The 14,850-nt window shown below is 39.0% G+C and overlaps 1 protein-coding gene across 2 annotated transcripts in view; it reads right to left on the bottom strand.

Moving 5' to 3' along the window:
• SNTG1 (syntrophin gamma 1) overlaps positions 1 to 14,850 on the bottom strand; it is a 208,556-nt gene that overhangs the window by 22,772 nt on the left and 170,934 nt on the right. For both annotated transcript variants that reach the window (XM_033155183.1, XM_033155182.1), the window contains exons 14-15: positions 7,382 to 7,498; positions 5,824 to 5,895 (exon numbers count right to left, since the gene is read on the bottom strand). In XM_033155183.1, coding sequence (XP_033011074.1) covers positions 5,824 to 5,895; positions 7,382 to 7,498 — 189 coding nt within the window. The remainder of the gene's footprint in view (positions 1 to 5,823; positions 5,896 to 7,381; positions 7,499 to 14,850) is intronic.

Below are 14,850 nucleotides of genomic sequence, written 5' to 3'. Positions count from 1 at the left end.
ACATATAACTAAGAGTGCTTTCCCTCCATCGTCTATGTGGAATTAACATTTACAAGTTATGCATTCCAGATTTAAAGGTACTTAAGGAAATGTTGTCATTCTCTTCCACAATTGAAAAGGAGGGTATTCTCATTACTCTGATTCTTGAGCGACAACCTGCACAATTAGGGGCCTCTCCATCAAATACAAACACACTTCAACATCTTGCTTCTTTGCATAACCCGCCACCAGGATTCTTTGCCCTTTAGACCCAATTGTACACTGAATGATTTCTTTTGAGCTGAACAACTCCATTGGGATATGTTTGCATTTCCCTGCATCTAATTTAAATCACATTTAATCCACCTGGGGATTTCATTGAGTCCTTGGAGTCTGCTTGGAGCTTTGTTCCTAAGTGTAATTAGCCTTCAAGCTCACTGCATGGCCTTACGTTGCCAGTCATGATCTCATATAAAGGGGCTGTGAAGATAATGTGTGGCTTTCTGTTCCATGCAGAAAGAGTGGGATACAAAATGTCCTATAGCTGGTGATAGTGCATAGTTAATTTTTAAAGGTATATATATATATATATATATATATAGAGAGAGAGAGAGAGAGAGAGAGAGATATTAATCAATTTCATCCTATTTCCCCTTTATACTGTACTCTAGCCAATCATGGCCTGTGATGCAGTTCTGGGCAAGCCACATTTATCCGCCCTACACCTGACATCAGAAGTTTGAAGAACGGTTGGGCCTGTTTGCAAAAGGTCTCTCAAACAGCCCTTTGTTGTGCTTTGAAGTCCCAACAGCCAGGGCTTCAAAGTACAGAATACCTGATGTCATAGGGATGTCAGGTGATTAACTGTCCACCTGTCAGATGCAGCCCTCTAGGGCGGGGAAATAAAGTTCGGGCCCACAGGCCAGAAAAGGTTCCCCACCTGTAGTGCAATGAAGTTTTACCAATTCACCTGTGTGGGCCAACTCAGAATAGAGACTGTGGGGGTGGGTGTACAGCAAAGACAAGAATGTATTCAAGCATGTACAAAATGCCTTTTTAAAGAAGCCCATAAACAATAATCAGACAGCTGAGATTGGGGGAGAGGGCATGTGGTTCAGAGGCTGTGGTTTTCAAGTGGGCCTGAGATTTAGGGATGCCAACATATTATGACAAGATTTCTAAATGTTTAACAGTGTCCTGATATGTACACATTTAGCAGGTGAATTTTCCCTTTCATCTCCATGGCAGATAAAGCTAATTGCATCTTTCCCCCTTAAATAAGGATATATAGCTTTCGGCAATAAATGGGGAACAACTTTATTAAGGATGTTTAGATTTTACTAGTGGATGTTGGGTATAGCTAGATTTTTATTTTAATTACTGTACATAATGGATGCTTGTGAAATCATCTCATTGATTTAAGCTGATATTCTACTGAGTAAATAGGTGCAGAGCTCAAACATCAGAATTTTCAGAGGTTATTAGAGGCGAAAGCAAGAAAGCAAGAAATGAAACTGACGAAAGTAATGTCAATTTCACCTCATTGATTGGGCTTTACTGAAGGGAAAGAATTGTCCTTCTCCCTCTTGCAGGCAGCATCCAAATGCACACAGCATTAAAAGCAGCAGCGAAGAAAACTGGCAACCACACTCTGATGCACATTCAAGCACCCATCAAAAATGAAGAAAAGAATCTAGATGTGACGACATGCATCAATAAAAGAAAAAAGGTTTACTTGAAATTGTAGCAACTGATAGCTGCATGAGGAAAATACACTATATAAATTTTAAATGGAAAATAACGGAAGAGAGCCTGAGCAGAACATGTAACCATGGGGAAAAGATGGGAAATGAAATGGAAAACACTATCAATCCCTGCTCCGTTTTCTGATTCCTGTCTATCAAAGGATCTCTGTGCCAACTCATCTGCTCCTAGCTCAACTATGCTGTGCTACTTTTCTTTCTGTCATCCTCCCGGTTTGTATTTTGAGATTCACATATATTGGATAAATATGCCAGAACTGATTAGTTTGCTTCTTTCATAATGAGCTCAGGTAAGTTTGATATGCTAGCCGCTGGTGCTTCTTTCTATATATTAGTACTTGGGCATTTGACTCCTCCTGTGTATTGTAACAGGGGAGGTTTTAGTCCCAGTTCTTGTGCTTTCAAGGCAGTACAGCTGCTGGAGCTGCATATGGCCCTCCAGATGTTGGCTTTTAACTACTCTCACCCCTGACCATGGACCATGCTGGCTGGGGCTAATAGGAGTTTCCTTTCTTCTTTATTTTCTTCCTTTTCTTATTATTGCCTTTTTATTATTTCTCTTCTGTAGATTAGTTTGGCTTTTATTGTATTCTGTCTTGAAAACTTGTAATAAGAAGAAGAAGAAGAAGAGTTTGGATTTGATATCCCGCTTTTCACTACCCGAAGGAGTCTCAAAGCGGCTAACATTCTCCTTTCCCTTCCTCCCCCACAACAAACACTCTGTGAGGTGAGTGGGGCTGAGAGACTTCAGAGAAGTGTGACTAGCCCAAGGTCACCCAGCAGCTGCATGTGGAGGAGTGGAGACGCGAACCCGGTTCCCCAGATAACGAGTCTACCGCTCTTAACCACTACACCACACTGGCTCTAATAAAAATTGATTAAAAAAAGAAGTTCCAGTTTATTTCATAGTTGGACATAGTGACCGATTCATGTTGAGGGAAGAAGAACAGATATAATTCCAGATAAAACTTGATAATCATGATGACTTTAAAAAAGAAAAGAAAAATAAATTACATGTAAAATGGATCACCAGCCACACAACACACACATTCAGGCAATAATCCAATCACTCATCTTCAAGCATCATCAATAACCAATTGTAACTGATTCCTAAAATCTACTGAGGGTGCTGTCTTGTCTAATACATGGTCAAATTAGACACAATGGAATTTCCATCCATCAACCTGTAAGCACTTTCAGATTCAACTGATTTATATAATGTATTCCAGTTTCTAATGTCTGGAGACAGAACCCTAAAAAGAACTTTATGTTGAGCTAGGTACTCAAAAAAGTTTGCTCTACTTTTTGTTGTTGTTGTTGTTGAAAGTAGGGAGTAAGGGGAATGCAAATGTAATAAAGCCTGTAGCACAACTGTCAAGTACTTGGCTCATATCCCAGAAGAGTTTAAACCAGCATCTCTTCTAATGGGAAAGTGCAACACTTGCTGGCCTAATTAATACTGATTTTCATGTTAAGTGAGAGCAATACATCTGTCTAAGGGAGACAAGGACTTAAAAATAAATTATTTCAAATTAAAAGTACTCAACAAATGCCAAGGTTTGGCATTATATATATTTGATATTCCCCTCTCTGTGTACCTTAAAAGGACCTTGTAAGTGTGATACTAGATGCAAAGTAATTCAGCTTCTCAAGCTTCTTGATGATGAAACTGAAAGAGACTGGAAATGACCTGCTCCGAACAATGTTTGTTTTGTGGCCCCACTGCCTTAATTTATGGGCCCTAGCTCCAGTTGGACAGCACAAGGAATATTCAACATGTTGACACAATGCTCAATAGTAACTTTTGAAAAATATCTGCTCAGGAATGCAAGCCTGTCGACAGACACTGCAGATACCTGTCTTTCTTAACATGCAGTGTTAGGGAAAGCTTCAGAAGAGAATTGCTTCATGTCCCATTCCCCGCCCGTCCCATCCCCCAAACCATTTGGTGTGAAATTTTCCTTTATAGAAGTCCCATTATTGCGTTCAGTTAAGCAGACGAGTATCAGCATTAGTAATTGTTGATTGTTGCTTAAATGGCTATTGCCAAGGGGAGCCATTGGGGATAGAGAGGGAGAGAGAGCAAAAGCTAAATGAGGGGAGGAAGGAGAATGAAAATGAGAAATTGGAAAGCACATTTGGAGAGAGAATGCCAGAGGCAGAAACAGAGGAGTGAATTTAGGATAAAATGATGCCTCTTCCTTGTGCAATAAATGGACATGATGCAGAAAGACTGGCTTGGTTCTAATCATTGCCTTGAGTCCAGCCATTTGTGTGCTAAGAGTTACTTATGCACACAGTATATCCAGGCTCAGGGCCTTATCATGCCTAAATGACACTGACTAGATGCTACAGCACTGAATCCCTAGAGACAATATTAAATTAAGACCGAAATGACTAAGTTTCTGAAAAAAATGATTCATCACTTAAGGATAAATTACAATTTTCAAACTAAGTGTAACTGGCGAATATATCTTAACACTTCCAGTAGAAACTAGTAGTCTTCATTTCTTGCCATAATGTTGTGATAAAGCTGGATTTATTTTCCGATCACCAGATGCCACGGTATAGTAAAGTTGGGCAAATGATGGTTTTAAATTCAGCTCCTGTTGCAAGGCATTAGCCAAATAGCCATTTCTACTTCTATAATCCCAGGCACGATGTATTGTGAAGTATTGTTGTGCGTACATTAGCTTTAAAATTATTTGTTATCATTCATTTACTACTTGGCATTTAGGGCTCTTCATTTAAAACAAATTGGACTATCATAAACCCTATCTTATTATGTTTCATTAAATGTAAAGCACAGATGGCATGTGAAGATAAACATCAGATAAGAATAATTGCATTTTTACACTCAATACTTAAAAAAAAAACAATTTGGTCACCAGTTTGTCACTTCTCAATGGTGTTTATATGATACAAAAATGAGGGGGGAAGTCACTTAAAAAGTGATTGTGTGTACTGATCAAGGTGATTCATTCATTCATATTACAAATGTGGGAACATTTATGGTTATGATTCCTAGAGTCATTTGTGAAACTGCCCTAAATTTACAATATGGTTTCATGCAAGCTGTGGTATCATTAACAAACCTCACCTAATATTTGGAAGCAGATTGAATAAAATTGCATAATGAACCCAACACATCATCTATTCAACAATAAAGCAGTTAGGGCTGGTTCCAGGTTTGAAGGGACTCTTTTGGCATAATGCCCTCTGGTGGGTCTCTCCCATATGAGTGCTTACTTCACCCACTGTGCACAGTCGAGCACCAGGGTAACTTGGGGCCACCATTCCTTTAACAATTCACATCTTCTACAATGCACAACAATACCCCTGGAGCACCTCCAATGTAATAGAGGTCTCAGCCATTTAAATGTCTCACAATTTCTCAGCAATCCTACATTGTGACTGGCTTGGGACATTGTAGGAAAGTTAAATGGTGGCTCCAATGCCTGCGATGAAGGGATGCAGCTCTACCTTCAGGTAGAACTGACCATGCCCCCTATCTGAACCCCAAAGAGTGACTGCCAGTCAGCACAAACAGAACTGAACTAGGTGTACTAATGTTCTAACTTAGTATAAGGCAGCTTCCTATGTTCCTAAAACAAGGGGGTGGAAGCATCAGTAGCCAGTCATGCTCTGTGTGGGTAGATGGCAAAGCACCAGACACTGTCAAAGGTGGCCCAGTGCTGACATTCGCCATATGAGGTGCTGTAGCTCAGGCCTCCTTGAAAATCAGGCCCTCAGAGTTGGAAATTGTACTCTACTCTAAGGTGTATATGGTGTCTGGAATGACTATGATTGTTCCATGTTAAAAGAAAGGTTCCTGACAAAGCTACTCTTCTTATTCCACATGATTATTAAAGGTCCCGTGGCAAAATCTTAGTCTACATTAAATCCTTTCCCCAAATTATTTCTATCATTTTGAAACTGTTCACACAGACCATTTTTCTCCACCAACTTGACTTCCATGGGATATTTTGCTAGCAGTAGTCAATGACTAGGTTGTGTTTGGTGAATACAGCCACCCCGCCTTCCCCTCAGTACAATGAAGTTGCATTTTTATTCTTCATACCTTGAGAATTTTGTACATAATCTCATATACAGAAAATGTTCTTTCGGCTCGTGTCCAGTCCCACGTAGTAACCTTGGGTGAAAATAAACAAAGTTTAATTGAACTGATTTTTCATCCAGTTATATGGGTTGGAAAGTAATGTCAAACTATGGTGTATAGCAGGGGTGGGAAACCTTAGGCCTGAGGGCCAAATGTGGTCCTCTTGTCTGGTATATATGGTCCTTGGGATTCTCCTTAAGCCACACCCCTCCCCACTTGCACCCTTTTTCTGCAGGCTATGCCCTGAAATCCTTCTTGAGTGTTTTTGTCTACTTGGAATGTGTCCTTGAGCTCTGATAATGACTCCCACTCACCTCTGTGGAGGTTAGAAAGGGTTAAATCTGAGGCATAGCTGGAGGGATGGCAATGTCCCCAGGTGCCTTTTTCTAGGGGGTGCTGTTCATGCTGCCCTGCCAACCCTGCACCACTTCACAAGGCTGGAATCTGATCTGAATGGTTCAACAAGCATAACCTGAAAGCTCTGCAAAACCAATCTCTGTGGGAAAGCTCCTTACAAAAGCAGTTTCAGTGTGATATATCCTCTTTATTGGACACATGCCAAATAAAACAAAGTACATTTATGTGGCATGGATGCCACACAGAGGAGGACCTCTAACAATGATCTCAGCAGGCAGCTTAGTTTGTTCACATGGGAGTAGACAGTCCTTCAGATATCCTGGTGTCAAACTATAAAGGGTGTTCAAAGGTCATCACTAGCATATTGGATTGAACCTGGACACAAATTGGAAGCCTGTGTAGCTAGCACACTAAGGGATTCATACACTCCTTATATGTGGTCTGTATGAAGAGCCTGACCTGGACCAACTGAAGTGTATTTTTTGTTTTTTGTTTTTTTTTTGTTTAAGAGCTTAAACAAACTTTAGGCCTAAGGAGTTATATTTCTATGCACTGAAAAGTTCTCCCTTTCTTCTTCCTTATCAGATCAGCTCCAGCATAGGGAAAGAATCAGGCAGTCCTCTGTAGCATGGTATAATGCTGTCTCCCTCAGCCTGAAGCAAGATGAGTGCTGCACCCCATAGTCAAGTTTGACTGGACTTAACCGTCCAGGGGTCCTTTACTTTTACCTCATGTAGAATGTATTGCAGTAATCTAAGGAAATGAACCAGGGTATCTCCCCAACCTCATTCTTTTGTTACACGGTCAAACACAAAATTGTACACTAGAAGAAAATTCTATCAAGAATTTCCCCCCTCATACTTATTAGATATTTTCTCATGATCATGACATCAACAGAGAAGGTAGTTTCTGGAAATATGCTGTGTAAAGATCCGAGAGTTTCTAAGTTTACTGAGAAATCTCAGTACTGGGAATGGACAAAATTAGTTGCAAGGTCATTTCTTCTCATAGCAATTTTGTGTTAATAAATCAAATTCTCCCATTGCTATTGTTGCTTTTCCTTACAACAAAGCTAAATGAAATGCCTAGGAGTATCATAAAACCTTTATCAATTTCATAAAAACCATTTAATGGGCAACCAATAAAGGGTACTAATACTTACTGGAGGTGCTATAAATTTGTAAAGTGAAGAACCTCTCAACGCTAGAAACTTTGGTGTATACATTCTGTCCTGAAGAGAATCTTGTTCCCGTTCTTCTGTCCAGCCTGTGTAGACTATCTGGCAGAAAATACAAATAGTTTTGACAAATTCTACACACATACAATGAACATTTCTTATGAAAATATGCAATATTCACGAGCCTGTTTCTAGAAGTCCCATGAAATTTCTGCTGACACAATCCATGTCTCGAATTGTGCATATAATGTGTCACTCAAGATTTATTAGCACAGAAAGTCATTCAACAATATACATGGTATGTACAACTCATCACATACATAATTTCAAGTCTTCAATTGTGCAAACAGCCCACTGTTAATTAAAATTTCTAATGAAATGCTTCTTTTTAGTTTTCTTTGCAACTGTATGAAATAAAAAGGATAAGATGGAAATAAATTTTCACTGCATTGCATAAAAGAATATAATCGCACTTCCCCATATTAGATTATTATGTGAAAATGATGTTGCAACAAATATACTTAACAGTGCATTCAAGCATGTTTGCAAACTTTATGTGGCAGTTTTGTTACAGGAAACTCTATTATATTATACTGAGAGAGAAGTACCAGCTGTCCAAAATAATTCGTAACATTGCCAAAACATGATATCATATGATGGTCATAATCACTTGTGAGGATACAGTACTCATCTTCTAGTGGACCATGAACCTGAGTCTCAGGGTTGAGCAAAAAAGTTAAAAACTAGCAGCATGGAAGTGTTGCTGTGATTTACTGAAAAAACATCTTTGAATTTAGCTTACTACTGGAAATTGGGGGGAAATCAAGCTGCAGCTAAAATGAAGAATTGGAAGCATGCTTCCTTTGCATCAAAGAGTCGCTGCTTTTGAATCTGGGAGAAGAGGCCATCTTTCAAGGCAAGAAGCACCTAATTGTCACAGGACCACCAGAAATGGCTCAGTAGACTAGATCCAGCTACTAGGCTTGTCACCTTTGTGCCAATATTACAGGAATTACCGACCCTAAAGGGATGTAGGGCCAACTAAAATGGTCTATACCCTTGATGACTTTTAGACACAACTGATTTCTATAATGCCTTTGTAAAGTTTGCTACCGCCACTGCTAGCCATCCAATTGATAGATAAGGAAGATAATTTACATGATGGCTCCTACATTTGCAGGTGTAATATCTTGAGATTCTGATCTACTAGTTCCCATAAATAAAGTTAATCAACTATGTGTGAGAACTGAGGATATTTAATTTATAAGCAAGGGATTTTGTTCATTTAACAGATTTTCTCTCTGAAAACCTTGATAATATTTCATAATGTCTGATGTCATTTATCAACCCAGATAAAGCCATTTGTTCTATATAGATGCACTGATATTTCACACTGGATTTCCCCCCAGTATTAAAGCAGTCCCGGAAATTTAAAGCAATTGCTCTTTGATATATTGTTCCCTTGTCTCTCTACATCATGTGAATGAATTAGATTGATTTCACTGACGGGCCTTTCTTTTATTAAAGATTTATTAACATAAAAAGGATATTTTTGATTCAGACTGTACAACACCTGTCAAACTGTTAATTCAAAAGACTACAAGATATCAGAAGCAATATTCAAGACCATCTCTTGCTGCATTGCAAGATATGAAATTGATCAGGGAAAGGGGAATACCCTATAACTTTGTTTCAGCAGAATTGTAAGTAATTTATTTTATATTACTGATTTGCTCACTTACCTAAAAGAAATCTTACAAAAAGGGGGGGGGGAACCATAGTTGGATAAACAGCTCATAGGACACCAAATAAGTAGTCCCTGCATGCAAAAACCTACAGTGAGGGGGGGAAGTATTTCATCCCCTGCTAAATTTGCCCGTTTGCCTTCTGATGAAGAAATGACCAGTCCATAATTCTAATGGTAGGTTTATTGTAGCTGTGAGACACAGAACAGCAACAGGAAAACTCCCAGAAACCCAGAAGACATCATCATCATCATCATCATCATCGTACCCCGCCCATCTGACTGGGTTGCCCCAGCCACTCTGGGCGGCTTCCAGCATATATAGAAACATAATAAAACATTAAACCTTAAAAAGCTTTCCTATACAGTGCTGCCTTCAGATGTCTCATAAAAGATATATTCATCTCCTTGAAATCAGATCAAAGGGCATTCCACAGGGTGGGTGCCACTACCAAGAAGGCCCTCTGCCTGGTTCCCTGTAACCTCACTTCTCGCACTGAGGGAACTGCCAGAAGGCCCTCGGCACTGGACCTCAGTTTATACTGGACCGAGGCAGTTTAGGGCTTTAAAGGTCAGCACCAACACTTTGAATTGTGCTCGAAAAAGTAAGTTAGTAGCTTTGTGCTACCATATAGGTTTTTTGTGATCTGCACTGTTAAATTCCAGTTTGTTAATTTTATATATTGTTAGTTTGGAAACATTAGTGCAACTGAAAATTTAACTGGCCTGGGTGTCAGCTTGGCTGACCTGCATCATGAGGCATCCCTTAATCCAGATACAATCCTGTTCACTGTCAGCCATCAGTCAGGAGACTGACTCAGAGACATCCCCAATGCCTAAGCCAAAGCCCACCAGCATCTGTGATCAATAAAGTTGTGACCATTTTCAGTTCCAGAACACTGTGGTGCCTGTTTATTCTTATGTTTCACTACCCCTTCCTGGCTCCTGGGGGCTCACTGCACATGGCCCTGCAGCTGCAACATATACGTGTTAGTGTCTATAGTTGTTGATGCATGTCTAGTTTTATACAATCCAATATATCTATAAAGTAAGAAATCATCACTGGCATAGAAACATTATTCTATAATCCCATTCGGCTGTCAGATTTATCACTAAAGGGACCCTACTGTCCTTTTTTTCAAAGGAATGCTATGGTTTGCTCAAGGATCCAGGGACATTCATTGACAGTCTCCAAAGAGCTGTTCTCCACAAATTCTTTGATATGAATTTCCTACACATTGTGACCAAGAATTTACCATGCATCAGAGAGTGTTGTGTACTGCTTCACATTGCCCCTGAAAATCCATAGCAGACTGTTTGCTACTATAAAAATCATAGCTGTGAAAGACAAATTGAGCTGGGACTGCAAAGAAGTCCAGAAGTCTTAGTGGGCTTGGATTAACTTAATAGTGTTGAGGCAGCAGGGATAAAGTATGCTTTGGGTAAGTCTTTTGGATATTGAATTTCCAGTGGAACTAACTTACAGGCATAACACTAATGTCTGTATAACTAAATGACCCACTCCCACCCCCTTAGAGCTTGCTCCTCGTTTATATTCAGGCACTACAGGGTGGCTAAGAATTGAGGAGACCTATTTATTGCAAGATAATTCTACTTATCCCCTTTCCCTGGCAATAAGTCATTTTGTTGTTGCTATATAGTCTCTCTGGACCACTCTTCAATCTTGATTTCCTACTATACTGCCTGCATTCTGACTTCTGAAGCTGCTCCACTGTGACTTATCATGGTTTATGGCTCAAGATAGCTACCTTCAGCTCAATTTTCAGGCAAAGATACAGTATTGCTCTTACATGATCCATCTCCAGACCCATTACCATTGTGTGCTGGTCTTTCTTCCCAGTATTTCCAGTCAATCCACCTATCTTTTTTGGGTTTCTATCACATGCTTGGATTTTTAATGCGCTTCATGCTCTGGTCTTCCATATATATATATATATATATATATATATATATATATATATATATATATATATATTCCAATTCCAACATGTAAAATATTTTGAGCAAAGGTTGATCTGCCTCAGGGCACCAGAGGTATAAAATTGCTGAAAATTAATCACAAATTACAAACTGACCCATTTTATCACACTCCAAATAGTTTACTACACAGCAGTCAGGTTTGTCTAAAAGAAGGTTATAGGAACACAAACATCAGAAATAATCAAACTTGATAATATGTAGACATAAGATTAAATTGCTAGCAGAATTATACCATTACAGAAAGGGCCATTAATCTTCTAAAAGAGAAATCAATGCCTATAATTGAAAGAGGATAAAATAATCAAGGTATATAATTCCAATTTCAAGTCTTGAAGTGATTGTGTGTGATGGCTATAGTGTAGGTGCAAACAGCACAGATAAAGATAATGGAACCTATAAACAATGTTGAGAGGTAACTAAAGTAATTGACAGATACAGTATAACAATCTATTACAGCAATGGTACATGTGAAATGGATTCATAACTTATGTAAAATCAGCCGAATTTCATTGTAAAGCTGAACAGAGCTGTCAACCTTCCTTTTTTTGCATTGGGAAATGGCACTGGAATAAGGGAATTTTCCGCAAAAAAGGCAAAGTTGACAGCTATGAGCTGAAACCGAAAAGAATGTATTTTAGTTTTTGAGATCTCCAGATTATATCTCATTTCATTACTTCATCAAAGCTAGATTACTAATGAAAAAAAATTCATGGTTGGCAGATTCCAGAAACATATTATCTGATGCGACTCATTTAAAGTAACTTAGCAAGCAGAACTTCCAGAAATGAAGTTTATTGTTGCCCAGAAGAAGCATCAACACTGGAATAAATTTCCCAGATAAGAAAGTGGCAGATTAACTTTGTGGGTTTTATGCCATATGGGTCTCTGCTCCTTTACATCTGTGTGTATGCTGTAGGTATATGCATTACAATTTACAAGCATTTTCTTATTTATTTCATTCCTCCTAATAACCACCACGGGAATATTGACTTGTCTAAAACAACCTAGCTATAAGAAAGACTATCTGAGCTCCTGAACTGGTTTTATTGAATCAAGCTTTGGCCATAAGATTTTGCTTTTTTATGCTGTAAAAAACAAAAGGCCTCACTTGTTATAAAATAAACTGAAAGCACTTTGCAAAAATAAACATGCATAAAAGGAAATAAAATCAATTACGTAGATTAAAACTATACAGGAAGGACAGGGAAGTACGTCCTAGAAGCGCTGTCACTCTGCATGTCAAAAGAGAGTAGAAATATTAATGGGGATAAGGTTATCAACGACTGTTAGTCAAAACAAAATCAAAAATTCTTTCCAGTAGCACCTTAGAGACCAACTGAGTTTGTTCTTGGTATGAGCTTTCGTGTCAGGGACTGGCAGGATGGGGAAGAGTGATGGAAGCTGCCTGCCCAAGAGCCCCCTAGGGAAGGAACAGAAGACGACTTAGATCTTTTTTCCTGTTAGTGGGAAACTGGCCACACCTCAGAGGAGGGGACAACTTGGGAGGTATTAGAAGCAGGAAGCTTGAGGGATCACAAAGAGGCAGGTGGCTCAGAACATTTCAGTTTGTGGCTCAGTAGCACTGGAAAGATAGCAGACAAAATGCCCACTAAAGCAGAGAGGAACTCCCAGTTTGGCATGTCCCATCTCCTATAATTTGTTCAGCCAACCCACAAGCAACATATACTGATTTCCCACCAACTTAAAGAAGAAGAAAAAAGTTTGATGAATTCTAAGCACCTTCCCTGGCAGTTGAACATGGGATAATATTTTCCTTCCTGAAAAGCGCACAATGGATGCTTCTCAGAAATGCATTTCATGATTACAGAAGGTTGATGTGAAAGATAGATGAGCCTGCCATACACAGGCTGTAAAATTTAGTATTTAAGGGTAGAAGATAAATGGGAGGGCAGCTGTAGATTTGGAACGGAAGCTGTTGCTAGATCATTTGCAGCTTAAAATATATGTTCTCATTTATCTATGTGGCCTAGCTCCTCTTTACAGCAGCACCAAATAAACTGTATGTGTGTATATACAGCAGTATGACTTTCAGATCCTTAAAATTTCACCCAAAAAAATCTAACACTAATTTCAAAACAGAGTAAGAGTCCTAGTGACCTGATTAAGTTAAAGTGCTTACACTGCAAATTTATTTTCCATGGAGAGCAGCAAAAACAGAAATCTGTTGATGGCTATGAGAGAAGGAAATGGCTTCCAAACATGTGGACATGAAGCTCGATGACCAATAGGCAATTAGATAAATCCATGGAGCAAAACTATCAATGACAAATTAAATCACATGGCTATATGCCACCTCAAATATCAGAGGCAGTATTATTTTCAGTAGGAGTTGCTAGGAACATCCTTTATATTCTCATTGTGGGTTTCCCAGAAGTGTCTTGTGTGACCTTTGGTCTGATCCAGGAAGGCATATTTTATTTTTGGCTTATTTTCAGACAAATCTGCACAAAATTGCAGCTGAAATTATTATCTTAATTTCATTGTGCTATTGTGCTGTAACAACCTCCTATGTCTCAGCTTACATACAGATCCATTGAAATATGTCGGACTTCACCTCCATATGCACCTTTAGTACATAAGTTCTAATTATTCCAAGTTGCTACTGGTAAAATCCAGAAAAAAATCCATATGAAATACAGCATTTTCATATCTGAATTGAGTTTTTCAGATCAATATGCTCAAGAGTGAGGCAATGTAGAACTGTAGGGTTGTGAAGCAAGAGATATCTAATTTAATTTATTAAGCAGAGCTTAAATCGTAAAAGAAGAGATGCAACCATGACTGCCTTTTTGGAAGTGGAGGCAAGACAGAAACTCAACAGATATAGCTTTTCCTAGTATAGAGACAGACAACTGTTAAAAAGGGGTGGCCCTCCAGATGCTGTTGGACTACAACTCTCATGCTCCCTGACCATTGGATATGAATTGGGAGTCCTGAAAAAAATGGGAGGGATGCAGGTTATCCACCTCTTTTGAAACATACAGAAGCCCTACTAGTAAAGTTGGCAACCCCACAAAGATATGCTCTGTCTGAAGAACAAAACTGGCCCTCTAATCCCAGATACCTCTTGACTGGTTGTGGTTACTTGGAAACACTCTTTCTGCATGCTCAAACACTCTTCTCCGTATTTTGCATCCCCATCCACTTTTGCTTCAAGCTTGCCCACCAAACTGAAATTGACAAAACCTCCCTACACTACAGAATTAAGGAAGAGAATTCTCTTTTTTGCCCCCCTCTCTCTTTGCATTCTGTCTCTTATGCAGCATCCTTAACTACCTGCATATTTTATGCACTAAAGACACAGTGGAATTTGTATTCTGCACTTCATTTGAGCTGCTTTTTATCCTCACGACTGCCTTCTGGGATAAGTCAGGATGAGAGATCATGACTTGCAACTCAAGGCCAAACTGTGAGCTTGGAGGCTAATTACACTTAAGAACACAGCTCAAAACAGATTTCAAAGAGTCTATCAAATCCTCAGGTGGATTAAATGATTTATATGAGATTGCTGTAAAAACCTACTGAACAATGGGCACAGTCCGTATGAAGATAAGCATGTTTATACCCCATTGCACACTACAAAAGAGTGAACTGTATGCTTAAACAGAATGCATGGTATTTTGAAATTCTCAATGTTAGCTATGGAACACAAGTTCTTCTAAGATTTTCACACAATATTTCAAAGACA

The sequence above is a fragment of the Lacerta agilis genome, chromosome 7 (assembly GCF_009819535.1).
Source record: "Lacerta agilis isolate rLacAgi1 chromosome 7, rLacAgi1.pri, whole genome shotgun sequence".
Lineage (NCBI taxonomy): Eukaryota > Metazoa > Chordata > Lepidosauria > Squamata > Lacertidae > Lacerta > Lacerta agilis.
Note: the sequence above shows the minus strand (reverse complement) of the source record. Positions and strands in the feature narration are given on the sequence as shown.